Consider the following 26880-nt stretch of genomic DNA (forward strand, 5'->3'; position numbering starts at 1 on the left):
GTCCACCACCAGAAAGGGCAAAGCCCTAAGACGCCAATGACAAAACACCTCTTTCGAAAGAACGTTATTCTTAGAATTTCCAGAAGAGCATTGCACAGTAACTGTGGGGAAAATTTAAAACCCAGTTGGGGATTTCTTTCCTGTTAGTTTGGTTTTAGTTTTGATTTTGAGTTATTCGGGGGAGGGGCTCTGTTACCTTCTCAGCCACAGAGCCTCTAACACACTTTTTAAAGTTGTTTGTTTGTTTTTTTAATGTGTATTTATTTTTGAGAGAGAGAGCGCGAGCAGGGAAGGGGCAGAGAGAGAGGGAGACCCAGAATCCTAAGCAGGCTCCAGCCTCCAAGCACGGAACCGATGTGGGGCTCGAACTCATGAACCATGAGATCATAACCTGAACCGCCTTCAGTCGCTTAACTGACTGAGCCACCCAGGCGCCCCTCTAACACACTTGTTACATCTTTTTCTTTTGAAAAGTTTCAAACCTAAAATACAAAAGCTGTAAGAGGAATACATTGCACCATCATAAGTGCTTGGCCTAGACTGACCGAGTCAACATTCTGTCACATTTTGTCCTCCCTGTCGGTGGCCACCTGTCATTATGATGACCAGGCCATCCACCTGTATAGGTGGTGTGTCTCGAGAACAAGGACCTTCCCTGCGGTGACTCCAAGACAATGCTCAGCCTTGAGCGCTGAACCAGACTATCCTACCACCCAGCGCAGGGGCCATCGGGAGCCTCAGTCTGCCCGGTGTCGTCAATCCCGTGTCACACAGGGCGGTCCCAGCCCTTTGTGGAACAGAGCTGCCCAGAAGTTTAGCAGATGTCCCCCAGTCTGCGTGTGCGTGATTCCCCACCGTGATTCTGCAGCAATGCCACAGGGGCCACGAGTCTCACGGGCGCCGGCGACCGCTCACTCCCCGGCAACCCGGCGGCCACGTGTCCACCCGTCCTTCCGCGCTACTGGTCGGCGGCCATCTGCCCTCCTCCCCTTTCCTCCGGTCTCGTCCGCGCGGACGCCGGCCCTCCCCTCCATTCCTGCCGTGACCCGTTCTCGGAAGCCGGACTCCGGTCGGTCACCCAAGCGCCCGAGTGGGCGGCGCCCCTCTCGCCGGCCCCAGCTGCCGCAGAGCTCCCACCACCCAGGACGGCGCCGGGCGCGGGACTACAACTCCCAGAAGGCCCCGCGCGCGCGCCCCTGCGCGGCCGCCGTCGCGCGTCACGTGGGGTTGGCCTCGCCGGTCACGTGCCCGCGGCGCGGGTCACGAGAACAAACACTCGGCCGCCGCGCTTTCCGGGCCGGTTCGGCCGCTGCTGGCCATGGCCAACGTGTCCAAGAAGGTGTCGTGGTCCGGCCGCGACCTGGACGACGACGAGGCGGCGCCCCTGCTGCGGAGGACGGCGCGGCCCGGGGCGCCAGCCGGCGAGGGCACGCCGCTGCTGAACGGGGCCGGGCCCGCGGCCGCCCGTCAGGTGAGTCCCTTCCGCCGGGAGAGCCCCGGGCCCGCGCCTCAGGCCCCCCGCCGCCGGGAGCCGGGAGCCGGGCGGGTGCGCCCCGGGCGGCCTTGGGCTACGCCTTCCCGGCCGCTCCGTCTCGCGGGTCAGCGGCTCTGGCGGGCGAGGGGTCGCCGGGTCGGCGGTGGCCCCGTGCCCGGCGGGTGCTGGCGGGCGCATCGTTGCTCTGACCATCCCCCTGCCGAAGAGGAGGCAGCTGAGGCTCGACTAGTTCCGGAACGTGCCCCGGGGCCGCTTTGGCAAATGGCAGCGCTGGCTGGAACCTGGGCCGTGGGTTCTGGAGTCTTGGGAGGGAAGCTCTGGGCCGGGTGACTAGTGGGGTTCGAGGGGCCGGCCCGGCTCCACGAGCTTCCGCTTGCACAGTGTTCTCTGGCGGTGGGGAGCTCTGCCGGCCCCCCTTTTCTGCAGGCACCAGTACGGGGCGATCTTAGGAAGGACGAGTATTTCCACCCAGGTGCCCTTAGCAATTAATTGAAACTGGGGCGTCCACACAGACGCTGGGAGCGAGTCAGGGTGGTTGCGGGGTTGGTCAGCACATCGGCGATGCAGTGGAGGTGTTTAATGAATTGCGTGTGGTGTTGATTTTGAGTTCTTGGACTCTTTTTATCCATTGCTTGCTCTTACTGTTTTTGCGTTTATTTTTCAGTTTTTCTTCTCCTGGTCTAGATCTGTCCTTTAAACGTTTGGACAGTGTTTAAAGATGAGAGAGGACCCAAGCCTCAGGCTGTTTCTCTAGGGCTTATCTTTGTACCCCCCCCCCCCCCCCCCCCGCCCCCAGAGGCATCGGACAGCCAAAGCCCACGTCTGCTCTTTGAGTGAAATCTTAACGTTGAAATGCTTCCTGTGTCTATATGAGAAGTGATCTGAAGTGGCTCATTTGGGGGGGGGGGGAGGGGGACGCATAAGGGTGCTTTGTCATTTTCTTCTTGGAACGTTATTTTTTCCTCTTCTAAAAGAAAGTAACCCGAGGCCTACAAAATGGAAGCATAAAACTGGCTTTAATTAAAGAAATTGGAAACTTTGGGGTGGAATTTGGGTTTATATCTAGAGTGAACGTGCTGGGGTTTCCCACTTCTCTCTCTTTTTTTTAGCGTTTCTATTTATTAGTGAGAGACAGAGAGAGAGAGAGAGAGAGAGAGAGAGCGAGCACGAGTGGGGGAGGGGCAGAGAGAGAGGGAGACACAGAATCGGAAGCAGGCTCCAGGCTCCGAGCTGTCAGCCCAGAGCCCGACGTGGGGCTAGAACCCAGGAACTGTGAGATCATGACCTGAGCCCAAGTCAAATGCTTAACTCACTGAGCCACCCAGGCGCCCTGGGGTTCCTCGTTTCTCTTTGCAAATAGACACAGGAGTTGGCTCTTATGGTTTTTGTTTTGTTTCATTTTCTTTTTTTAAGAGCTCTTTGAAATCTTTTCTTAAAAAAAAATTTATTCCCTTAAAAAATGCTAAGCTCTTTGTTCATCTGTGTTAGGTAGTAACAGACTAGCCTTTCTTAAACAATTAAGAGAAAAGTTTATCCTGCACGTACTCAGTGCCCGGCTGTGTGCAGTGTGCCTAGGACACCGAAGCGCACGAAGCAGCTTCCTTCCGACCGGCTGCAGGCTCACGGAGACACAGGCCTCCTGCTCCGGGAAGACCGTGAGGGGCCCCAGAGACAGAAGAGGTCACAGTTGGTTCCATTCTTTTTTAAAAAAAAAATTTTTTTTAACGTTTATTTATTTTTGAGACAGGGAGAGACAGAGCATGAACGGGGGAGGGGCAGAGAGAGAGGGAGACACAGAATCTGAAACAGGCTCCAGGCTCTGAGCTGTCAGCACAGAGCCTGACGTGGGGCTCAAACTCACGGACCATGAGATCATGACCTGAGCCGAAGTCGGCCGCTCAACCGACTGGGCCACCCAGGCGCCGCTGGTTCCATTCTTGAAAAGTGTGAGACCCTCAGGCAGGCCGATGTCTGGGAAAGGATGAAGGGTGTGTTTGGGATCCTGTGCGAGTTTGGGAAGTAGGTGGGAGTGGGGAGAGAGGCGGGTGGGACCTGCAGGGGACAGCTGCTGGCTTTGAATTTGGCTGTATCTTGCAGAGAGCGCTGCAGGAAGCTGGCCGTTCCAGCCTGAAAGGATCGTAGCCTGCTGTGTGCGGACTGGCACGCGGGAGACTGTAGGCATTTGAGCTGGAAGTGTCGCTCCGCACCCCGGGAGGCGAGCCCCGCAGCCTCCTCTGCCTCAGCGTCCCCGCCCGCAGAAAGGTCCGTGTGCGTGCTGCGCTCAGCGCTGTGCCCGTCCCAGCCGGCCAGCGGTAGCCGCTGTTCGTAGTCTTCGCGTTGGGAATGGCAGCACGAACGTGACTGTCCTTGGGTTGTCGTTCACGGGGTGACTCCGCTGGAGGCTGACGGGATTCTTTGACGCTGGCCTTTTGGTGAGAGGGTCTGCTCTGGGCCCGCAGGCCGAGCTCAGCGTTAGGCTCGGGGGCGCCCTGGTGCTGCTCTCAGTCCCGGGTCCATTTGGACTAAAATGATATCCCAGGCCAGCAACCCCCCTGCAGGAATGTTCTAGTGAATCAGACGCAGGAGCTTGTCTTGGCCACCTACTGGCCCTCCGGGGTTTGTTGCATTGTGTCCAGAGTCACGTGGTGGTGGTGGTGGTGCCACCGCAGCGTGGGCGTAGCCTGCTCCGCTCCTGAAGAAGCTGTTCTGGGCAGTGCCTGCCGGGTGACCTCCCTGCCAGGCTGCTGAGTGCCCCGTGGGGAGCAAGCACGGTGGGCAGGGTGGACTGGCGACCCTCCTGAGCTCAGCCGCCTGCCCGGAAGGAAGCAGGCTGCTCTGAGCCACCTGTGGGATTCTGTCCCCTTGGGCAGGCCCCTGGGCCCATGGGGCCGGAGTGTGGGGTGATGGTGACTTATCAGCGAGTCACTGCCGTTGTGCTGCTGGGACAAGAAGAGGGTGTGGTCAGCCAGTCATGGTTACGTATGTGGGTAGCGGGGAGCGGAGCATTTGGAGGACTTCTGGGGGAAATCTGAGGCAGAAGCAGATGCTTCAGCAGTGGGGGGGGGGGGTGTCTGCAGGGTTTGTAAATGCAGGACATTTCCAGGGACCTCAGCCTTGGGAAGATCTGCCTGGGACACCTTAGGGTCAGGAGGCGGGTAGCACTGTCAGGTTAGTGTTTAGAATCGATTCCAGGGATCTTCTCTGGAAGCTGGGTTACCTCCGGGTCTTCCCTGGTGACCTTGGAGCCGCAGACCACAGTCGGGGAGTGCCAAGGGCCAGGGCGGGGTGTTCGGGGAATCTGCCCGGACGGCTCATCCGTCGTCCTCCCCAGCCCCTTGAGTGCTGGACATAAGCAAGCCCCCCGTCTTTCTTCTCGGTGGTTTCTAGAACCTTGTCATTCCATCCTGGAAGTTCCTCCGCCTTGGCGTCTGTGTCCTGTCCTCCCTTTCTGTCTGCCCAGCCCCACCTTGGAGGGTCCAGGCTGGTTGCCCCACTGGCCTCCGTGAGGGCTCCCCAGATGGGTGTCCCTCCTGTCTTTAGTACCACTCAGGCAGGGTCAGCGTGGGTGGGACAGACCCCTGTCGTCAGCAAGGAGGCAGGCTGGAGAGCTGAGGGCCAAGACCAAGCCCAGGCCTAGACAGAACGTCCGGGGAAGCCTCCTGGGCAGAGGCCATGGTGGCGTTCCCGTCCCAGACGATTCCGCCTGCCGTCCCCTGCCCCCTCTGCACGGCTCACTCCTTCTCGATGGGGCTCAGCCTGCCGGCCTCCTCGCCCACCTGACCCAGCGTGCCAGGTTCTCACAGGCTCCCTCGGGTTTGCACTCGGTTTACAGGCGCCTGTCTGCTTGCCTGTGTGCCCCTGGCCGCTGCGGCCCTGTCCTCAGTGTAGAGCATGGACCTTGGCGGCCGTCAGAATGCGGCACGGTCGAATAGAACAAGAGACAGCTTGTAAGTTTTTTTTTTTTAATTAAAAAAAATTTTTTTAACGTTTGCATAGTTTTGAGAGAGACGGAGATGGAACATGAGCAGGGGAGGGGCAGAGAGAGAGGGAGACACAGAATCCGAAGCAGCTGCAGGCTCCGAGCTGTCAGTACAGAGCCTGATGCAGGGCTTGAACTCACAGACTGCAAGGTCATGACCTGAGCCAAAGTCGGACACTTAACTGACTGAGCCACCCAGGCACCCCAATAAGTTGCTTCTAAACTTTTGCTTTATGTTTGAGTAAAAACGTACGACAGAACTTGGCACCTTAACCAGTCTTTAGGGTACGGTTCAGTGGTGTCAGATGCATTCATGTTGTGCACTTGTCCCCACTGCCCGTCAGGGAACTCGCCCGCCTTGCACAACTGAAACACTGGTGCCCCAGCCCCTCCCCAGCCTGGCGCCCACTTTTCTACTTCCCGTTTTTGTAGACCCGAGTAGGAACCGCGCTGTGGTGTACGTGCAGTCACAGCGTCTGTCTTGCCGTGGCCAGCTGCCGTCTCTCAGCATAACATCCCTAAGGTTCCTCCGCGTCGTAGCAGATTGCAGAATCTACTTCCTTTTCGAGGCCAGACCGTCTTCTTTTGCACATGTGGACCCCAGTGGATTTATCCGTTCATCCGTCAAGAGACACTTGGGTTCCCCCCCAGCCCCCCGCCCCGTGGCCTGATTATGCTTCCATGAGTGGGGTGTGCAAGGGTCTCTTCAGGTCCCTGCTTCCAGCTCTACAGTGTACCCCCAAGGTGGGGTTGCTGGGTCACGTGGTCATCTTGTGCTGAATTGTCCGAGGAGCCGCCAGGCTGTGTGCCACGGCCGCCGCACCATCACGCCCCCGACCCGGCACACAGGGCTCGGGCTCCTGGGCACCCCTGCCGCATTCACGACTCCGGGCTTTGGTGGTGGCCGTTCTGACAGGTGTGAGGTGGCATCTGGTGGTTTGGATGTGCATGGCTCTGGAGACGTCGAGCACATTGTCCTGTGCTCACTGGCCATATGCATCTCGGCTTTGGAGACGTGTACTCGGGGCCTCTGCCCACTTTTGTGATTGGCTTCTTTTTGTGGTTGACTTGTGGGAGTTCTTCAGGGTTAAGGTGCTTGACTCCTTTCAGAAGTGCGATTCACAGCACGTTCTCCCTCTCTGCAGGCTGCCTTCTCCTCTGTTGTGTCTTCTGATGCACGGGGGTTTTTTGGCAGGTCCCATTTGCACGTGCTTTTGTTTTTCATTTTAAAAATAGCTATGGATTTACAGGAAGTTGACAAGGCCATACAGAGCGGGCCCGAGCGCCTTGCCCCCATTTCCTTCACTGCGTCAGTCCCCGTAGTGACAGCACAGCGCTGAAACCGGGACACTGATGTTGGCACGCGGGCGGTTCTCCGCCCTCCGTCACGCAGGTGCCTCCGTGTGAGCGCCACCGCAGTCAACGTGCAGACCGTGTGGGTCGGCACGAGGCTCCCTCGTCCTGCCTCTTGTGGTCACCCCTCCCGCACCCCGATCCGTTCTCGTCCCCCAGACCTGACGTTTCCAGAGAGTCATGTCCATGCGGCTGCACAGTGTGTAATCTCTGGGATCTTCACGCCCTAGAGATTCCGTCCTGGCTGTTGTGCGTATCAGTAATTTGAGGAGCTCGTATGTCACCTCACCCGTGTTTAAGAGAGAGAAACAGACACGACATGAAATAAGTCATTGAACTTCACGTAAATGGTTTTTCTCACCATGAAAGATGTTTCCCGGAAGATGCCTTGAAGCCCAGAAAAGACGTGGAGAAGCTGGGGGGGGGGGGGCGGGGGGGGGGGGTGCTTCACCTCCACTGCCATCACGCGGTCCGGGTGCAGCGTGCTCTGCTGGGGTGCGGTCCACCCTCCACACCTGGCAGCCTCTGTGTCACCTGAGCACGGGGGACCGTGCCCACTGGACCCTTCTTGCCGCACCTCTCCGGAGGTGATGCGTGTGCGGCGGCCTGGCCCCTGCAAACCGTTTAGACGTCAGAGGAAGCACTTTGCGGGTCCCGACTTTGGGCACCCTTTTTGCGGAGGAGTGATTGCCTGGTGTCCTTGAGCTCCTTTCGTGATCACCGGAGAATAAGTGGCTCCGCCTGCCGGGTCGAAGCGCAGACCACCGTCTCCAGATGCCCCTCACTTCAGCGCTCAGTTCCACCCAGGCGTTGTTCAGCTGGGTTGTCCGCGCTTGCGCCCCATCCGCCGACCGGTCAGCGTGTGTGGATGTGCGCCCAAGGAAGTGCACTCGGTGTTGGCCGCGCTCAGGCTTGCGGCCGGGGGCGGTGGCCTAGGACCCCTCCGGGTCCACGCGTCCTGTCTGCAGAGCGGAGGCTGTTCCAGGTCCAGGCAGCCTCCTGGCTGCGGTTCCCTCGAGAACTGGGACCTCTCGCCGGCCCAGCGCAGTCGTCAGCGGGGCTGGCCCTCCTGCCCAGGGCGTGAGGCTGGGGAGCCCCGTCCTGCCTTTCTGCTCAGATTCAGCAGTTTGGGGCCGTTCCCGATCGTTTTTAATAGAACCAGATGTTTCTGTCAGTAGCCCCGCTTTACCAGAACTCGCTGCACGTGTGTGGACGGACGTGCCCACCTGCACACGGGGCACGGGTCCTCACGGGAACACGCAGCACTGTGGGGTGAGCGTGGGCCCCATGGATACCTGAGCCCGCACACAGGACGAAGTGAGAGGTCGACAGCAGTGACTGGTAACGAAATAGGACAGTCGTGACGACGTCCCATCCCAGAAGGTACGCGAATGCCGTCTCCCTCTCCAGGCGTCGTACTGTTGTGCACGCGCCCTCGCTCCTTTGAGGACGCCAGGTGGCAGGATGCCCACGTGACGAGGTGGAGGGAGGCGGCTGGTGCCTTGTGATGTGGCGCCAGGTGGCTGCTGACCTTGTGACCGCCCATCAGGAGGAGGGTCATCTGCCTGCTGACCACGCGGCGGGAACCGTGGCCGGGGGGCTGGCGTCTGATTTGTTCTCGTGCTGCGTCCTGTCCTCTGCGTCTGGGTCGACCCCCAGCGCAAGGCGCCCAGCTGCATGTGCCCTCCTCAGAGAAACCACGAGTCACGTTTCGGTGCCAGTATATTCCACGCAGTACTTGGGACATACTTAACGCTGCAACATGATGTTTCTCTGAAGTGCGAACGTTGGCCAGTCCCCCGACGTGGCTGGGCAGTGGGTGTAGGAAGAACCATGCGCCTGGGTGTCTGTCCTCTGTGGCTGACCCGCCCCCGGGCCCAGGAGCCCGGCCCCGCTTCAGAGGCACCCTGGGGGTGTGGGTGCCCTGACCACACGTCTGGAGGGGCTGCGTGGAGACCTGTGACAGGTCCCCACCTGCCGGAGCCTCCCGGTCTCCCGACGACGAGACACAGGAGGATGGGTGGGGTGGGGGGAGCCTGGAGGATGCTCGCGTGGGTGTCCTGCAGCCCTTGGTCCCTGGGGCTGGCAGCTGTCTGCAGTCTCGGTAGAGCAGAGGAGGGCCCGGCCTCTGGGGCCAGGAAGGCCTGGGCTTCCCGTTCAGGGGCTCGACTCGTCCCGGGCCCCCCCGCCGGCCGTGCGGTAGGGTGGGGGGCCCCAGATGAGTCAGCACCGCCTGTGGCTGAGCGCCCTGTGATTTCTCTCACGCTTCCAGTCACCACGCTCAGCGTTTTTCCGGATCGGACAGATGAGCAACGTGGATCTGGATGACGAGCTGCTCGACCCCGTGAGTGCTAGACTCATCCCCTACCCTTCGCCTCTCACCACCCACCCCTTCCTCCTGTGGGGGTGCCACCCGGCAGGGGGCAGACGGGGAGCGCCGAACACGGAGGTGGTGGACGGCGGGCAGGGCCGGGCAGAGCAGGGGGGCAGCCGTGGGTCGTGCAGAGCTCAGGGACAAAATGACCAGCTGTCTCGCGGGGACCCCAGAGCCTGGGCGACCGAGGGTCTGCTTGCCCTGAGGCTGAGCCACGTGAGCAGAGATGGGGCAGCGCGAGCCGGGAGGGAACACTGAGGGAGAGTGTCATGTGGGAGCACGAGACAGCTGGGGAAAGGCCAGGGGAACAGGCACCACCCAGGGGAGAGGGGCCTCGAGTGGGCCGGAGGGGGACTCTGGGGACAAGGACCTCAGGGGTGAGGGACCTTTGGACAGCGTGATGCCCTCTTGCCCTGCCCCGTGCCGAGCTGTCCGGCAGCTGCCGGGGAGTGCTTCCTGAGCCCGCCCGGCTCCCCCGACTTGCATTTGATTTCCTCCTCGGTGCCTCGTGGTTCGGACCTGCATTTCTGTGATGCCTGGTGGCAGCCCTCCATATGTCTTCTTTGCAGAAATGTCTGTTCCCATTCTGTGCCGTTTTTATCAGGTTATTTGTGTTTTCGTTATTGGGTTGTAAGAATTCTTGAACTTTTTTAAAGATTTTATTTACTTATTTTTAAGTTTATGTTGAAATTAGTCAGCATGTAGTGCAACAGTGATTCCAGGAGTAGATTCCTTAGTGCCCCTTCCCCATTTAGCCCATCCGCCCTCCCACACCCCCTCCAGCAACCCTCCGTTTGTTCTCCATATTTATGAGTCTCTTCTCTTTTGTCCCCCTCCCTGTTTTGATACTATTTTTGTTGCCTTTCCCTTAGGTTCATCTGTTTTGTCTCTTAAATTTTTTTTTGAATGTTTATTTTTGAGAGAGAGAGACAGAGCATGAGCGGGGGAGGGGCAGAGAGAGAGGGAGACACAGAATCGGAAGCAGGCTCCAGGCTGCGAGCTGTCAGCACAGGGCCCGACGCAGGGCTTGAACCCACGAGCCATGAGATCATGACCTCAGCCGAAGTCGGACGCTCAACCGACTGAGCCACCCAGGCGCCCCTCCTCTGTTTTGTCTCTTAAAGTCCTCATAGGAGTGAAGTCCTATGATACCTGTCTTTCTCTGACTAATTTCACTCAGCATAATACTTTCCAGTTCCATCCATGTAGTTGCAAATGGCAAGATTTCATTCTTTTTGATTGCTGAGTAATACTCCATCGTGTATATATTCCACATCTTCTTTTCCATTCATCCATCGATGGACATTTGGGCTCTTTCCATACTTTGGCTCTTGCCGATAGTGCTGCTATAAACATGGGGGTGCATGTGTCCCTTTGAAACAGCACACCTTGGGGCGCCTGGGTGGCTCAGTCAGTTAAGCATCCGACTTCGGCTCAGGTCATGATCTCGCGGTCCGTGAGTTCGAGCCCCGCGTCAGGCTCTGTGCTGACAGCTCAGAGCCTGGAGCCTGTTTAGGATTCTGTGTCTCCCTCTCTCTCTAGCCCTCCCCCATTCATGCTCTGTCTCTCTCTGCCTCAAAAATAAAATAAAAGTTAAAAAAAAAAGAAAAAAAAAAAAGAAAAAAAAACAGCACACCTGTATCCCTTGGATAAATGCCTAGCAGGGCAATTGCTGGGTCGTAGGGTAGTTCTATTTTTAATTTTTTTTTTTTTTTAATTTTTTTTTTCAACGTTTTATTTATTTTTGGGGGGACAGAGAGAGACAGAGCATGAACGGAGGAGGGGCAGAGAGAGAGGGAGACACAGAATCAGAAACAGGCTCCAGGCTCTGAGCCACCAGCCCAGAGCCTGACGCGGGGCTCGAACTCACGGACCGTGAGATCGTGACCTGGCTGAAGTCGGACACTTAACCGACTGCGCCACCCAGGTGCCCCCTATTTTTAATTTTTTGAGGAATCTCCACACTGTTTTCCAGAGTGGCTGCACCAGCTTGCATTCCCAAGAATTCTTTAATTTTGATGCACTTCAGTTAACTATTTCTTTCTGTTGTTACTGTACCTTTGCTGTCTTATGTAAGAAGCCACTGCCTAGTCCAAGGTCATGAAGATTTTCTCCTGTGTTTTCTTCTGAGACTTCTTTGATTTTAAAGATTTTGTTTGTTTTGGGGGAGAGAGAGAGAATGCCCATATGCACAGGCATACGAGTGGAGGAGGGGCAGAGAGAGAGAGAATCCCAAGCAGGCTCTGTGCTGCCCACACAGAGCTCGACTTGGGGCGTGATCCCACAACCCTGGGGTCATGACCTGACCTGAGATCTATGCTCAACCGACTGAGCCACCGAGACGCCTCGAGAGTTCTATGATTTTGGGTCTTGAATCTGTTTGTCACTGATTTTGTCTGGTGGAAGGTAAGGGTAGAGCTTCACTCTCTTGGATGTGGATGTCCAGTTCCCTAGCACCGTTTCTCAGAAAAACCCTTCTTCTTTCCACACTGAGTTGTGTTGGCACTGTGTTCAAAAGTCAGCCATCCACGTGAGGCTCTGGGTGCCCCTTGTCTCCACCGATCCCTGTGTCTGTCCTGGAGCCAGGGCCACACTGTCCGGGGGACCGGAGCTTTCACGTGAGTCTTGAAACTAGGAAGTGAGTGTCCTCCAACTTTGTTCTCCTTTTTCAAGCTCATATTGGCCGCTGGAGACCCCTTGTGTTTCTGTGTGCTTTTTAAGCATGTCAGTTTCTTTGGGGACGCCAGCTGGGGTGGCCCGGGACTCGCCGCTTCTTCTTAGTGCTCAGTCCTCTGACCTGTGAGCACAGTGTGTCTGTCCACATATTCACATCTCTAGGTTCTCTCAGCGGTACGTTGTGGTTTTCAGAACACACGTCTTACGCTTCCCTTGGTAAATGTATTTTAGGAGTAAGTATCATTTCATATATTGTGCTTTTGGTGCTAACGTAAGTAGGGTTCTCTTAATTTCATTTTTGGTTGTTCATTGCAGGCATTTAGAGATGTGTTTGATATTTGCGTGGTGATCCCATATCCTTCAATCTTACTGAATGCGTTATAGTTTTAATAATTTTTTAGTATGTTTTTTGAGATTTTGTGTATACAAGATCATGTCACCTGCACATAGAGAGTTTTGTTTCTTCCTTTCCACTCTGGATGCCTTTTCTCTCTTGTTGCCTCATGGGCCTGGCGGAGCCTCCAGGACGAGGTCGAGTGGAAGTGGCCATCCTCGTCTCGTTCCTGGTCTTCCGGGAGGAGCTTCGGTCCTTCGCCATCGAGGGTGATGACTGACGCCTCGACCAGGTTGACGTGGTTCTTTTCTTACTTTGTGACATATTTTTGTCACGAAGGAGTGTCGAATTTTTATCAGACACTTTTTCTGAACTTACTGAGATGATTGTGTAGATTTTTTCCTTTATTCTGTTGAAACGGTATTGAACTGTTTTTACTCAACCACACTTTGGACACCAAGTGTGTGGGTTTTCCTCGCCAAGCAGTTCTCTGCAGACGTCGACCGGGTGTCCTACAACTTAACTCAATTCTGACACTCTTATCCGGCATTATGCAGACGCCCGGGGCTGAGGGCCCAGTCCCACGAGACCACCCCCTCTTCTGACGCCAGTCACAAATTCAGGCTGTCACCTGTGCTTCTGATCCATCGGCTCTGAGTCGGGGTTCTCATGCCCACCCCCCCTTCTCAGCCTCCATAATTTGCTAGAACGGCTCACAGAACTCAGGGAAACCCTCATTCATGTTTACTGGTCCCTCGTCAAGGATAGGACTCTCGGGAACAGGCACCCTGCAGAAAGGCCATGGGATTTCGGAGCCGGGTGCCGGCCCCTGGGACAGACCAAGAATGTATTTCCCATGGTTCCATAAACACGACATTACTTGATTTTCGGACGTTAAGCCAGCCTCACGTCCCTGAGATAAACCTGCCTTGGTCATGGTGCCGAGGGATCCGACGCGCTGGTTCCTCATCCAGGACTTAGTGTCTGCATTCCTAAGGGGGTGTGCCTGTGCCCTCCTGTCTTGTGGCACCCCCGTCTGGCTCTAGGGTCCACAGACTACTGGCTTCATAGAACAGATGGACACATGTCCCCTCCCCTTCTCGTTTGTGCTTGCTCTTAAAAAAAATTTTTGGGGGGGGGGCGCCTGGGTGGCTCAGTCGGTTAAGCGTCAGACTTTGGCTCAGGTCACGATCTCACGGTTTGTGGGTTCGGGCCCCGCGTCGGGCTCTGTGCTGACAGCTCAGAGCCTGGAGCCTGCTTCGGATTCTGTGTCTCCCTTTTTCTCTGACCCTCCCCCGTTCGTGCTCTGTCTCTCTCTGTCCCAAAAATAAATAAAAACGTTTAAAAAAATTTAAAAAAAATTTTTTTTTAAATAATGCATGTTTATTTTTGAGAGAGAACGAGCAGGGGAGGGGCAGACAGGGAGACAGAATTCGAAGCAGGCTCCAGGCTCTGAGCTGTCAGGACAGAGCCCGACGTGGGGCTCAAACCCACGAACCGTGAGATCGTGACCTGAGTCGGAGTCGGGTGCTTATCCGACTGAGCGCCGCAGGTGCCCCCCTGTGGTTTCTTCTTAAATGTGCTGGCTCATCAAGTATGTGGCTCTACTCTTTCTCCTACAGGACTTGGAACCCCCTCACCCTTTCCCCAAGGAGATCCCGCACAATGAGAAGCTCCTGTCCCTCAAGTACGAGGTGGGCCTCCTTCCTCTGGGCCCCACCCCAAGCAGCCCCTGGGCACCTGTCCCCCGCCCCCGCCCCACGTGAAGCTGGAGCGTGGGGTCAGGCGTGGCGTTGTGTCTGCCGCCCGCAGAGCTTGGACTACGACAACAGCGAGAACCAGCTCTTCCTGGAGGAGGAGCGGCGGATCAACCACACGGTGAGTCTGCGCGGGCCGCCCACGCTGCTGCCCCGCGCTGCCCTGGCGCCATCTCCCTCCCCCTCCGTGGTCCTTGCACCTCCATCCCTTCTGCAGGAGACACCAGCGTGGGGCCCCGTGTGGGAGCGGCTGTGTCCTGTGGGTGGCGGAGGCCGCCTGTGCCCAGGCGCCCAAGGTGGCGGCCTCTGATGGCAAATCGGTTGGGAAGGCCCACTGCCTCTGAGTTGACCAGAGGCCGCCTCCCCGTGATGCGGGGTCCGTGTGTAGCGTGCCGTTCCCGGTGGGGGCCTCCCCCCCACACCCGCTTCTGATGGGCACACCCCCCTCCCCCCCCCAAAGGCCTTCCGAACGGTGGAGATGAAGCGCTGGGTCATCTGTGCCATGATCGGGATCCTCACGGGCCTCGTGGCCTGCTTCATCGACATCGTGGTGGAGAACGTGGCTGGCCTGAAGTACAAGGTCGTCAAGGACAGTATCCTTCATCTGTGGTCCCCAGCACAGGAGGGTCCACCGGCAGCGAAGCCTCTGAGCCCTGCGTGTGTGCTATCAAGGGCGGGGAGGTGTGGCTGCGTGCCCGTGTCTGTCACGGCCGGGAGGTGACGGTCCGGTCAGTGCGCAGCTCCTGGCGCTTGGGGCTCGGGAGGCCGGGCCGCAGGAGAGAGCAGGAAAGTTTTCATCCTTGACGAGCCCTCGACATCGACAAGTTCACGGAGCGGGGCGGGCTGTCCTTCTCCCTTCTGCTGTGGGCCACCCTCAATTCCGCATTCGTGCTCGTCGGCTCCGCCATCGTCGCGTTTGTGGAGGTAGGGCCACCAGGAGGTCGAGGCAGGGGCGCCTGCGTGGGTGGGAGCCCTGACACTGTGCTGGCCGGGTGGGCGTGGCTATACTGCTGGGGCCTCCGGCGCAGATGTTAAACGTCCAGTCACCCCCGACCCCAGGGCGCCGGGCTCCTGCCCCGCTCAGCGAGGACTGTGGGGCCGGCCTAGGTGGAAGGGACCCCCCGTGTCTCTCAGAAGCCTGCCTTCCTTCGCCTGCCCCTTTGCCTCTCCCTTGTCGTGGGTATAGCATCCAGAAGCTTCTGTGTGGGGTGCTGTGCGGTCCCCTCCCCCCCGGCCCCTCGGCCAGTGTGTGGCATGTGCCTTCTGTCTGTCTTGTAGCGTCCCCTGCCCCTCGTGCCCTCTTGGGGACACCGGGCTTCCTTTCCTCTCCTTTCCCCACCCCTCCCGTGGTCTGCCGACCCCGGTGGTCACTGCCTGGGGGGTGAAGCGAGAATCCCTCCGTGGGCAGCTGTTCCCCGTGTGGGGCCCCGCGTGGCTGTCCTCCTGGGCCGGGTGGTGGCTGCGGCCCCTCGCTACCTGACCCGGCTCAGTGCTGGCCTCTGCCTCCTTCCAGCCGGTCGCTGCCGGCAGCGGGATCCCCCAGATCAAGTGCTTCCTCAACGGGGTGAAGATCCCGCATGTGGTCCGGCTCAAGGTGAGGCCCGGAGGGGGCGCGTGGCTGGCAGCAGGCGCTCCGCGTGGGGTTCTCGCGGGGTTGGGAGCTCCCGGTTTGCCCGCCTGCACGTGGGGACCGGCCCAGACGGACTCTGTGTGCTGCCCGTGAGCGCGTGCGTGGATTTTGCGTAATCTTGCTTTGGAAGGTGGTGAGGTTTTCTCTTAGCGCTTTAAGTCCTGCCCAAATGCTGAAATGGGGTATCTGTTAGGATCACGGCGGTGTGGAACCTAAGTTCTGCGTGGTGGTTAATGTTTCCAAACGAGAACAGCTCTGGTAGAGTGGTGGGTACGCTTGCCGTGACGCTTCTCTTGTTCTTAAAATTGTCCTCGATGTTCGTTACACTTACTGTCTTTGGCACCCTGTTTCTGAGGAGGTTGGGGGGGTCAGGAGCGTGGTCCCTCCGTGGTCCTTTCCGGTGTTGGGTCGGCATGCCTCAGCCAGAGGCTTCTCACCCCGTCTGGGGAGAGGGGGTGCTCCTGGGAGCCGGCAGCTGTGCACTGGGGGTGACACCCCGGGGGAGGCCCCGTGCCCTGCTGCAAAGGGCAGGACTCGCCTCGGAGCCGCCGGGAGCAGCGTCTGCCCCGTTGCTACCACACGGGTAGCCAGGCAGCGGTGGGCAGTGACCCTGGCAGGTGGTCGGCAGAGAAATGCACCCGGGGGCCCGGAGGAGCCGTACCTCCTGCTGCTTTCTGCTCCCTGGGACACACGAGTACTCAGGGTAGAAAATGGGAAGATTAAGGAAGTCAGGAAAGAATCAGCCGGGAGCCCGGCTCCGAGGATACCTGCGGTAGACGCATGGGCCCTCCCCACCTGCCTTGTCTCGTGGGGCTGGGGCTGGACACGTAGTCAGGATTGCTTCACGTTTACAGCTTTGCTACAGGTTCCCAGACCGCGTGGCCTTCGATCAGAGACTCGATGTATTTTCCCTTGTATTCTAGACCCTCGTGATCAAAGTGTCTGGAGTGATCCTGTCTGTGGTGGGCGGACTGGCAGTGGGAAAGGTAACGGAGCGCGTGTGGTGCCGTCCTAGCCTGAGTCCCCTGCGCTCTGCCTGCGACCCGAGGCCACTGTGTTCTCTCGGAGCCACGCTTGTCTGAGGGCGGCTGTCCTGTGCTTCTAGGAGGGGCCGATGATTCACTCGGGCTCTGTGATCGCCGCCGGGATTTCCCAAGGGAGGTCAACGTCGCTGAAGCGAGATTTCAAGGTGAGTTCTCTCCTGCCGACACGGACGACCACGCATCCCTGGGAGGCTCCGCCAGGACCTTGGCCTCTCCTGCGACCATCCCCAAGGCACGCAGAACGAGGAGGCAAGAGTGACTCATGGACACATTGAAGAGGCTTAGTTTCGGGATCTGTTCCAGAGCACTTTTGTCACGTTTCCCCTAAAAGCCACCACGTTTTGATGGCTAGTGCGCTGAGTTGACGTGGGAATGCACACGTTCGTTGTTTTTATAAGCAGAGTCTTAGATTTTTCCATCAAGAACGTGTTTTCAGCTCATCTGTTCTCAGTTGGCGGTGGGGTTTTGAGTTTCTAACGTGTCTCTTAGGCAGACTGTGACGTGTCCTCGTTGTTGTGAATGGGTGTCTTCGGTCCCCTCTCTCGGTTGTTGGCGTGCAAGGGTGCGTTCAGCGTGTGTCGCCTCGTCAGCTCTCTGGTCTTTGTGAATGCAAGTCGATGGCTGTCCTGAGACGCCTTCATGTCCCCTCCTCCCTGCCCCCCTCTGCCTTCGGGCCCTGTCTCCGCGGCCTCTGGCTGACCTCGGCCCTTTCTCAGTGAAGTGCCCTCGGGGAGGCTGGCTGAGCCCCACTCTCCCCGTTTCTTCCTGTTGTAGATCTTTGAGTACTTCCGCAGAGACACGGAGAAGCGGGACTTCGTCTCAGCGGGAGCTGCGGCCGGAGTGTCCGCTGCATTTGGAGCCCCTGTGGGTGAGGAGGGCGGCCTGTGCCGGGGAGGTCTCCGTGCCCACTGTGTGGAGGAGAGTTCTTGGTGTTGGCAGACTTTGAGCTCGGGGTGAGGATGGGCACGTGCCCCCGAGAGGCCCTGTGGCCGCCCTTGACGGTCTTGGGGCCCTGGGGTCTCGTGGGGCAGGGGCTGTGGTAGATGCGGGGTCCCCCGCGGCCTGGGTCAGCGCGGCAGTGCCGGGCTGCTTGCCGTTCTAGGTGGGGTGCTGTTCAGCTTGGAGGAGGGCGCCTCCTTCTGGAACCAGTTCCTGACGTGGAGAATAGTAAGTCTGTGGAGGGCCGCTCCCTCGCTGGAGTCAGGCACTGCCAGTCCCTGGCCTCTGCTGTCTGGCGGGCCCCTGCTCCTGGGGAGACGTCCCCTGGCGTGCTGGGAGCCGTGCACCCTGTGGGTCTGTCATGGCCGGCCCTGCCCATCACTTGACCTGAGCCGCTGCCCGTCCCCCGTCGGCCGCGGGCCTTGTTTGCCACCTGCTCTCCTGCTTATCAGGACCCCAGACCCCGCACGGCTCGTCCCTCGGCTCCATCACTGGCTTGGCCCAACGCTCATCCACACAAGGCAGTGACCCACTCGTCCAGCCGCGAGGGGCCAGCCTCGGGAGGGTCTCCAGACACCTCCTAAGTGACAGGGGAAGGCCCCCACCCAGCCTCCTGGCTCTGGGACTTCGGCCCAATGGGCTTGGTTCTGATGGGGCTCGTTCTCTCTGCCTACAGTTCTTTGCTTCCATGATTTCCACGTTCACCCTCAATTTTGTCCTGAGCATTTATCATGGAAACATATGGGACCTGTCGAGCCCAGGACTGATCAACTTTGGAAGATTTGACACAGAGGTAATATAATGTGCTCCGCGTCCTTCCCGGTTCTTTCTTAGTGTGGGGCCAAGATCATCCCGGATGATTCCGGTTCATTCTGAGAATGTGGACTGTAGAGAAATAGCTGGTTTTAGCTGCATGATTGAGCTGAGTGCCGAGGGCCGGAGATGGGAGGAAAGCACACCTCGGAACTGCCCGTCAGGTTAGGATGCCTGACACCCATCGGACACTCCCGGGGGTATCTTGGCAGTCTGCTGACTGTTGGACAAAGGTGCTTAGATCCCACTCCCGGGTGGGGCCGCGCACGCGGACACAGAGGAGCCCTGGGTGGCTCAGAGGGTCACAAGACGTGTTCCCGGGGCTCTTCCTCACTTGTGCCCTGCTGACTGCCATTTGGCAGAAGCTTGGGCCGTCCCCGCCTTCAGCTGGACGGAGACGCAGACCAGGAGCAGGTGAAAGCCTTACAGGGAGCGTGATCTGCTCAGAACGCCCGGCGCTTCTGTCTCGTGGGACCCCCACGGTCCTGCGTGCAAATGCTGGGGGCACCGTGTGCACGGGCAGACTGTGGGCCGTGTCTGTACCAGGGTCTGCGTGGAGACAGCTCACGGGCTGCTCGTTCTCTCCCCTGTGCAGACGATGGTGTACACGATCCACGAGATCCCCATCTTCATCGCCATGGGCGTGGTGGGTAAGGGCCGGTCCGTGCTTCCTGTCACTCCCCCAGACGGCCGCGGGTCCCTTCCAGTGGGGTCAGGGCCTGCCAGAGCCCAGCCTGGCCCAGCTTTGAGGTGGCCGGAGAGGAAAACAGCCCCGCACCCCACATCCTGCCGTGTCCTGCCCTGTGCACACGCCCCCAGGAGGGAGCCCACAGCCCGAAGACCAGAGCTTTACCTCTCCACCAGAGAAGCTGCTGTTGGGGGGGGGGGGGCAGGGGGTCCACAGAGAAATAGAATGAGCTGTGGATGGTGCTTTCTGCTGTGAGAAACCTTTTTTCCTGGAAGGAAAGCAAAGCCTCTGACACAAGCCAGGGCGTCTGTCAGGGTGCAGTGACACAGACATACACTGCTCCCTTCCCACGCCTCTGCTGCCTGGGAGGCCACCTCCTTCCTCCCCCGTGTTCCTTACATGCTCCCCCTTCCCGGTCGTAGGTGGTATTCTTGGGGCCGTGTTCAATGCCTTGAATTACTGGCTGACGATGTTTCGAATCAGGTGAGAAACCTCCACTTTGTGGACCAAACGGACCAGTGTGGCTCCTGGGGCCTTTGAAAACGGATGTATTGTGGGCCCTGTGCCCACGGAGCCACGCGGAAGGCCATGTGCCAACGTGTGTCCTTCTGTGATGGGTTGTACAGGAGGGGACTGGCCAGGGGCTGGGTGAGGCTGGGTTTGGCTGGAGGCCCGGAAAGGGGCCCTGGGGTTGGGGTCCTCCCAGCTGTTCCATCCAGCCTTGGCCTGGTCCATCCGGGCGTCTCGACCCGGGGTATAGTCAGGCTCATAGACCTGCAGAGCAGCGTGGGAGCTCGCGAGTTTCCTGAACCTTCGGGCGGGTCCTGGGCTCAAGGACGCACACCTTCCTTCTTGTCGTCTGGCCCGGACTGAAAGTGCTGCCAGGGAGCATCCAGATGACCTGGTGCCTGCGCACTGTCACCCCATTGTGTCCTGTGACGGGCTTTCCTTGGAGCCATGGTCTCCATTGTCACGGCAGCGGCCCAGGCGTCCAGCCGTCCCAAGGCCCTGTCCATCCTGCTATCTGCTCTAGGTACATCCACCGGCCCTGCCTCCAGGTGATTGAGGCCATGCTGGTGGCTGCCGTCACGGCCACGGTCGCCTTCGTGCTGATTTACTCATCGCGGGACTGCCAGCCCCTGCAGGGGAGCTCCGTGTCCTATCCCCTCCAGGTAGGGGGTCCAGGGTCGGGGGGAAGGGTCCGCCAGCCGGGGCCCAGCAGGAAGGAGGCTGGCACAGCTGAACTCCGGGATGGAGGGGCTTCCCAGGGCCACCGGGCGTCAGGGAGAGGCATTATGTCAGACAGGGTCTCCCCGGTCCTCCCTCCAGAGCACTGGCCTGCCCAGGGCCACGCGAGGACTTCCAAAGCAGGTTGTTGTGGGTGTGGACCTGAGAAGTGCAGCCACACGCACACACGTGCTCTGGCGGTTGGCACACAGATAAACATGACAGGGTTTGCCTGTAAATGGGTTTATTTGGCCATGAAAAGGGGTGAAGCCCTGACACACAATACGGCGTGGAGGGACCTCGAAAACACTGTGGAGAGAAGCCAGACACAAAGTCCCGTATGGTGTGTGACGCTCTGTATGTGAAACATCCAGAACAGATGGGTCCACGGAGGCAGAGCAGACTCTCGGTGGCCAGGGGCTGGGGGACGCACCCGGGAGTGACCACTGACGGGTAGACAGAAACCGGTGTCACAGGTGTGGGTCTGGGCATCCCCCAGCCGACTGGCCACCCGAGCCGGCCTCCTCTGTGGGTTAGGTGTCCAGGAACCACAGCCGTGCTCGCTTGGGAGGGCCGGACCCCTGGGCACCAGCGCTCAGGTGGCCGCCTGTTGAGCCCCGGGAGTGTGCTCAGGGGTGCGTCCCGGAGTCCTCGTGTGCCCCATTGTTCCGTGGACTGGCCCCTGCAGGCTGGACCTCTGATGCTCTGGCCGTTCCTGGGCCTGGCTCTTTGCTGGCCCCTGCTAGCCTTGACCTGCCCCACCCATCACGTGGTTGGCCCCTGGCCCCAGCGGCCTGTCCCCTCTTCCACCCTCGCAGCTTTTCTGTGCGGACGGTGAGTACAACTCCATGGCCGCGGCCTTCTTCAACACTCCCGAGAAGAGCGTGGTCAGCCTTTTCCACGACCCCCCAGGTGAGTGCTCAGGCTCTCTGCTGCCAGCCGCGTGTCCCCACATGCTCTCTGACCGACCCGCGGTCACTGGGCCCAGGGCCCCGGTGTCGCCTTCCGGCCAGCTGTGCCCTGAGGGCAGGGGTCACCACCCTTGCCGCAGTGGTGGGCACGCTGGTGAGCAGGGGTTCGACCGGGACCCTTCTCTTCCTGGAGGGCGGCTGCTGGCGTGGGCCCACGCGGGTGGGTGCACGCTCAGGCCCTGGCCAGCCCCCTCTCCCCCAGGCTCCTACAACCCCGTGACACTGGGTCTCTTCACCCTGGTCTACTTCTTCCTGGCCTGCTGGACCTACGGGCTCACGGTGTCCGCCGGCGTCTTCATCCCGTCCCTGCTCATCGGGGCCGCCTGGGGCCGGCTCTTCGGGATCTCCCTGTCCTACGTCACCGGGGCCGCGGTGAGTGTGGGCTCCCAGCGCGCGGGGACGGTGCTTGTGCTGGGCCTCGAGTTTCCTGGACGCTGGTGTTTGATGCGTCCCGTTGGCCCAGCCGCCTGTCTGTGCCGCACAGACGCTCGTCAGGGAGGCTTGGTGTTTCCCGTTACAGGACGGGCCCTGGAGCATGTGACCAAGGCGCGTGTGCCCGGCCTCTGGGAACTTGGTTTCCATTTTTTGTGTTTTTATTCTTATTTTAGTCAAGATTTTAAAACCTGTGAGAAGGCGCAGGCAGAGTCTCCCGTCCCCCCATCTGCTCCCTTTTCCAGGCTCTGGTTGTGTGTTTTATCAGGTTTCCTTCCAGACGTGGTCTTTGGGTGGTGGTCTTTCAATCCCGAAGCGGTTTGTGCGCCGTAAGGCCTCCCCCTCCGCGGAAGCACGTAGTTCGGCGTTCCTTAGCGTGTTCTCAGACTTGTGTACGAGTCTCCGCTGTCGAGCGCCATGCTTGACATCCCTCACCCCAGGAAGCCTGCACCCCTGGCAGCCGCTGCCACACCCCGTCTCTGCACATGCACCCGTTCTGGGCATTTCCTGAGCGGAACCCCACGCTGTGAGGCGTCGCCCGCGTCTGTCCGTGCTGTGCACGTGCTGGGTTCCCTGCTCCCTCGCGGTGCAGTCATTTCTGCACAGACGGTGCCCGCTGCGTGCGCGTGGGCGCCATCGTCCTTCCTCAGCGCACAGAAGGTGCTTCTTGCCTTAGCTGCTGAGTCGTCCGGTGCGTGCAGGTGGCATAGGTCATTCGGGGCATCCTGAGCGGGGCGCACTTAGGGTACTTCCAGGTTTCTGTCACTCTGGATGCTGCCACAGACCACTTTGCTCACGTGTGTGTAAACCATAGGGTTTCCTTCTAGGACTGGAATTGCTGGGCCCAGTGGCCCCTGGGGCGTCATGCATCTCTTTGGGTTTGAGTAGGGGGCTGCCAGCCCCTGACCCTCCTCTGTCATCCCCACAGATCTGGGCGGATCCTGGCAAATACGCCCTGATGGGAGCGGCCGCCCAGCTGGGTGAGTCCTGGCCTCCCCGTGGGGTCCCAAGGTTAGGAGGGGGCACCTTCCCCTTGGAGGAGTGAAGGCAGGAGTTGACCCCGTGTCAGTGTGCAGGGTCACTGTCCCCACCCAGTGCGGTCTGCCTGGGCGGACCACGAGGGTAAATGGTGGGGTCGGGGAGGCACGCAGGCGTGCACAGAGAACACAGATGGGCAGGGGAGGTAGGAGAGGCCTTGTGGCCCACAGAGGCTGGACGCTACCCCTGACTACCCCCCCCACACCTCCCCACCCCTGGACAGGTGGGATCGTGAGGATGACGCTCAGCCTGACCGTCATCATGATGGAGGCCACCAGCAACGTGACCTATGGCTTCCCCATCATGCTGGTCCTGATGACTGCCAAGATCGTGGGGGACATCTTCATCGAGGTGTGGCTTGTGGGAAGAGGCCTGCCAATCCTTCTTGTTCCTTGCTTTGTGGGCCCCCCATGCCCCTGGCCGGGAGCCTGAGCCTGGGGGCTGGGGGTGTGCGGCAGAGGTGGAGGGAGGGACCGACAGAGCCCCCGCGCCAACAGCCCGCACGTCCTCAGGGCCTGTACGACATGCACATCCAGCTGCAGAGCGTGCCGTTCCTGCACTGGGAGGCCCCCGTCACCTCACATTCGCTCACCGCCAGGTACGGTGGCACCGTGGCGGCTTCCGGGGGTTTGGGAGGGCCCGTGTCTGAGGGTCTGGGGAAGCGCCGTGTGGGCGGCCGGCCAGGGAAGCCCCTGGGGGTCTGCGGGCTCCTGGCTCCCCGTCCCCGGTTTTCCCGCCTACGGGGGCTGCACACGTATCACGCGTGCACTCCCGTGTGAGCAGAGCGGGGAGCTCCCCTCGGTCCCGTGGCTGGTCACGGCAAGGCCACAGCGGGGGCTCTTCCGCAGGGAGGTGATGAGCACGCCGGTCGTCTGCCTGCGGAGGAGGGAGAAGGTGGGCGTCATCGTGGACGTTCTCAGCAACACGGCCTCCAATCACAACGGGTTCCCTGTGGTGGAGCTGGCCGACGACAGCCAGGTACCCGGGGCGGCCCACCCGCGCCCACGCGGCCCCGGTACGGCTGGCGGAGGCCAAGTTCCCGGCTGCATGCGTGGCCTGTGCGGCCGTGCTGCGGATATGGAGACCCTGCATGCGCAGTTGGGGCTCCGCCCCGCTTGCTGGGAAGGAACGGAATCAGGAGGCCAGGCAGAGGCGGCCCTCTGGGGGTGGCCAGCCATCCACGTGTCTTGGGCTCCTGCCCTGTCAGCTGAGGAGCTGTTGTGGGGGGACGGGAGACACCCATCAGGAGCTGCCTGGGATGTCAGGGCCGCGGTGTGCGTCTCACCCTGGCTTCTCGTCGCCTCGTTCCCGCGGTCACGTCGCGTTGCCGCTGCCGGGAGTGTGCGAGATGCCTGCTGCAGGGCCGGTGTCTGCCTCGAAGGTCGCCGCGGGGCCACTGAGCATGACAGGAAGGGCCTCGGGTTTGGGTTTCACCCACAGACCACAGACGGGTCTCTTTTCTGCAGCCGGCCCGGCTTCAGGGCTTGATCCTGCGCTCCCAGCTGATCGTTCTCCTGAAGCACAAGGTGGCTGCCGGGCACCTGGGGGGGTGGGGGTGGGGGTGGGAGGCAGGAGACACGGCCGGGCGCCCGAGTCCTGACACACTACTGCCTGCAGGTGTTTGTGGAGCGCTCCAACATGGGCCTGGTGCGGCGGCGGCTTCGGCTGAAGGACTTCCGGGACGCCTACCCACGCTTCCCCCCAATCCAGTCCATCCATGTGTCCCAGGACGAGCGGGAGTGCACCATGGACCTCTCAGAGTTCATGAACCCCTCCCCCTACACGGTGCCCCAGGTGCCTGCCCGAAAGGCTGTGGCCAGGGCAGGAGCCACTCCGAACACGTCCTTTGTTTTTCTTTTTTACATTTTTTCAATTTGAGATAGCGTGATGGGGCGCACGCGAGTGGGGGAAGGGCAGAGAGGGAGGGAGAGCGGGGGAGGGGCGCAGAAAGAGAGCGAGAATCCCAAGCAGGCCCTGCACTGTCATCACAGAGCCCCACGCGGGGCTCAAACCCACGAACCGTGAGACTGTGGCCTGAGCTGAAATCAGGAGTCGGGCGCTCAACCAACCGAGCCCCCCAGGCGTCTCCGGGACGCATCTTTGTGCGGAGGGGGGAGGTACAGGGGGGCCGGCAGGTCAGCTGAGGCCCTGACCCCTCCCTTTGCAGGAGGCGTCCCTCCCTCGGGTGTTCAAGCTGTTCCGGGCGCTGGGCCTCAGGCACCTGGTGGTGGTGGACAACTGCAACCAGGTGAGTGGTGGGGAGGGCGTGCCCGAGGGAGCCCTGGGGCAGGGCCTGGGTGCCGGCCTCGCCCTTTGCCTCCTGAGCTGACTGCCCTGGTCGCGGGTGGGTACTCGCTCTCGGCTCCTGTGGGGGACTCGAGGTTCGGTATCCAGACTGGCCACCTGCTCGGTCCTGGGGTTCCCCAAACTGTGCCGCCCCTTGGCACGTGGGGCGGCGGCTTCCACAGAGGCAGAGGGTTGCCAGCGTCACTGACTTGGCTTTGCCTCCACAGGTGGTCGGACTGGTGACCAGGAAAGACCTAGCCAGGTACCGGCTCGGGAAAGGGGGCCTTGAAGAGCTCTCCCTGGCCCAGACGTGAGGCCTCAGCCCTTCTCTGGGGCCCCCCCTACTCCCTGGATCAGCACTGGATCCAGCATCCCCTACTCCTCGGGACGTGTGTGTCTGTGTTTGTGCGCCTGTGAGACCGTGAGCGAGCGGCACCCCGTGGGTCCCAGTGGTGCCAGCCCGCAGGCAGGGCCCTCTGCTGCTTGTGTGCCGTCTGTCCCGCTGCGGGCCGGCCTGGAAGGACCACACTGACTGTGCATCACCAGCTGGGGCCCGGGTGACGCACAGCTGCTGCAGAGATCATGGCCTTGTCCTTTTGGCTCATTCTGTGGCCGTCAGGTGACGGGCCTGGGCACTGGACCCTGCCTGGCAAAGGCTCCGGCTGGACACCTGGAGGCGGGGCCCTGGGGAGCGGCCTCTGCAGCCAGCTCTGTAGGGAGTTAGGCTCTTTTGCCAGACTCACCACGCCTCTCTGGGGTCTTGGCCAGAGAGAAAGCCGAAAACATCGATGGGGTGAACACCTCCGTCACCCCGAGCTGTGGTCCAGACCAGACCCACAGCTGTCGCCAGAGTGCACGGCACTGAGAGAGCTGCTGTCTAAGCACGTGGGGCCTCCCACTGGCCTCTGAGGACCCTTGGTCCGGGGCCATGTTCCAGGACAGCTCCAGTTCCAGTCCTGGGGCAGGTGGGCTCTGGGATGGGCAGGTGGGCTCTGGGATGGGCTGGTGAGCCCAGAGCAAGAATGCTGTGCCTCTGTTAGGCTAGATGGGCCTGGATCCGGTGTCCTGTGTCCCCAGAGCCCTAGGGAACCTTTTCTGGAGGTGATTCCCTGGCCGACTTCTGAGACTAGGTGATGTGGGTGCCATTGTAGCAGCTGGGGGTGGGGTGGGGGACGGTTCGCCTTGGTTCTGGCCCCTTGAAGGAAGTGGGTCCTCAAAACGCTGGTCCCTTCTTGGTGGGAGCCCCCCTGGGGAACGCGGTGAGAGGAGCGGGGGCTTTGAAAGGGAGAAATAAAGGAATCGTACCCTCACACTCGCAGCTTGGCTCCCTTGTTCCTGCTCAGCACCAGCCGCGGTCTAGCAGCGGGGGATTTGCAGGACCGCTGAGGGTGGGGGTGTCTGGGACGGGGCGTCTTGGATGCGCATGTGGGGACCCCACGGGGAGGCGGGGAAGGCAAGAGACACAGAAACCCACGGGTGAGGAAGCAGTTGTGGCCGACACACGCCCATGGGATGTGCTGGCACCAGCTGCCAGACAGGTTCAGGGCCAGTCTGGGCGGTTTGCTGCCCCTGGGCCCTTGGTCTGGATGCTGCTCTGGGCCACGGGGGGGGGTGATGTGGCCACAGGCAGGGCCTTGAAAGGGCCCCGGACCACGGGTTGACTTCGGAGTGTCCACCTTGTGCCCTCTGTGGGTGGGCTTGGGCGACCGGGCAGGGGGAGCACCGCGCCGGGCTGGGAGGACCTGGCGTGGGAGAGTGTGCGTGTCGTGGTTTGCGTTGACGACATGAACCGGCCGCACATTCGTCACGTGGGATTAAATAAAATGCACCATGGAAACGCTGCAG

The 26880-nt window shown here is 60.2% G+C and overlaps 1 protein-coding gene across 3 annotated transcripts; it reads left to right on the plus strand.

The window, feature by feature from the left end:
- The first annotated feature begins 1240 nt into the window (after positions 1-1240).
- On the plus strand, positions 1241-26347 carry CLCN7 (chloride voltage-gated channel 7). Of its 3 annotated transcripts, XM_047838379.1 has the most exons (25): positions 1242-1471; positions 9100-9171; positions 13834-13905; positions 14024-14089; positions 14429-14561; positions 14783-14892; positions 15482-15562; positions 16522-16584; positions 16704-16787; positions 17416-17509; positions 17744-17808; positions 18257-18373; positions 18989-19043; positions 19504-19564; positions 20115-20253; positions 21127-21220; positions 21482-21651; positions 22640-22691; positions 22973-23100; positions 23262-23347; positions 23598-23727; positions 24216-24275; positions 24367-24543; positions 24917-24997; positions 25263-26347. In XM_047838379.1, the coding sequence occupies exons 1-25, from the start codon at positions 1319-1321 to the stop codon at positions 25347-25349; spliced, it is 2430 nt and encodes an 809-aa protein (XP_047694335.1). In that variant the 5' UTR covers positions 1242-1318; the 3' UTR covers positions 25350-26347. The 3 variants fall into 3 exon arrangements, with proteins under 3 accessions (XP_047694336.1, XP_047694335.1, XP_047694337.1); XM_047838381.1 differs by lacking the exon at positions 9100-9171; XM_047838380.1 differs by lacking the exons at positions 24917-24997; positions 25263-26347 and having other exon boundaries at positions 1241-1471; positions 24190-24275; positions 24367-24509.
- The last annotated feature ends 533 nt before the right edge of the window (positions 26348-26880 follow it).

This window comes from Prionailurus viverrinus, chromosome E3 (genome assembly GCF_022837055.1).
Source record: "Prionailurus viverrinus isolate Anna chromosome E3, UM_Priviv_1.0, whole genome shotgun sequence".
NCBI lineage: Eukaryota > Metazoa > Chordata > Mammalia > Carnivora > Felidae > Prionailurus > Prionailurus viverrinus.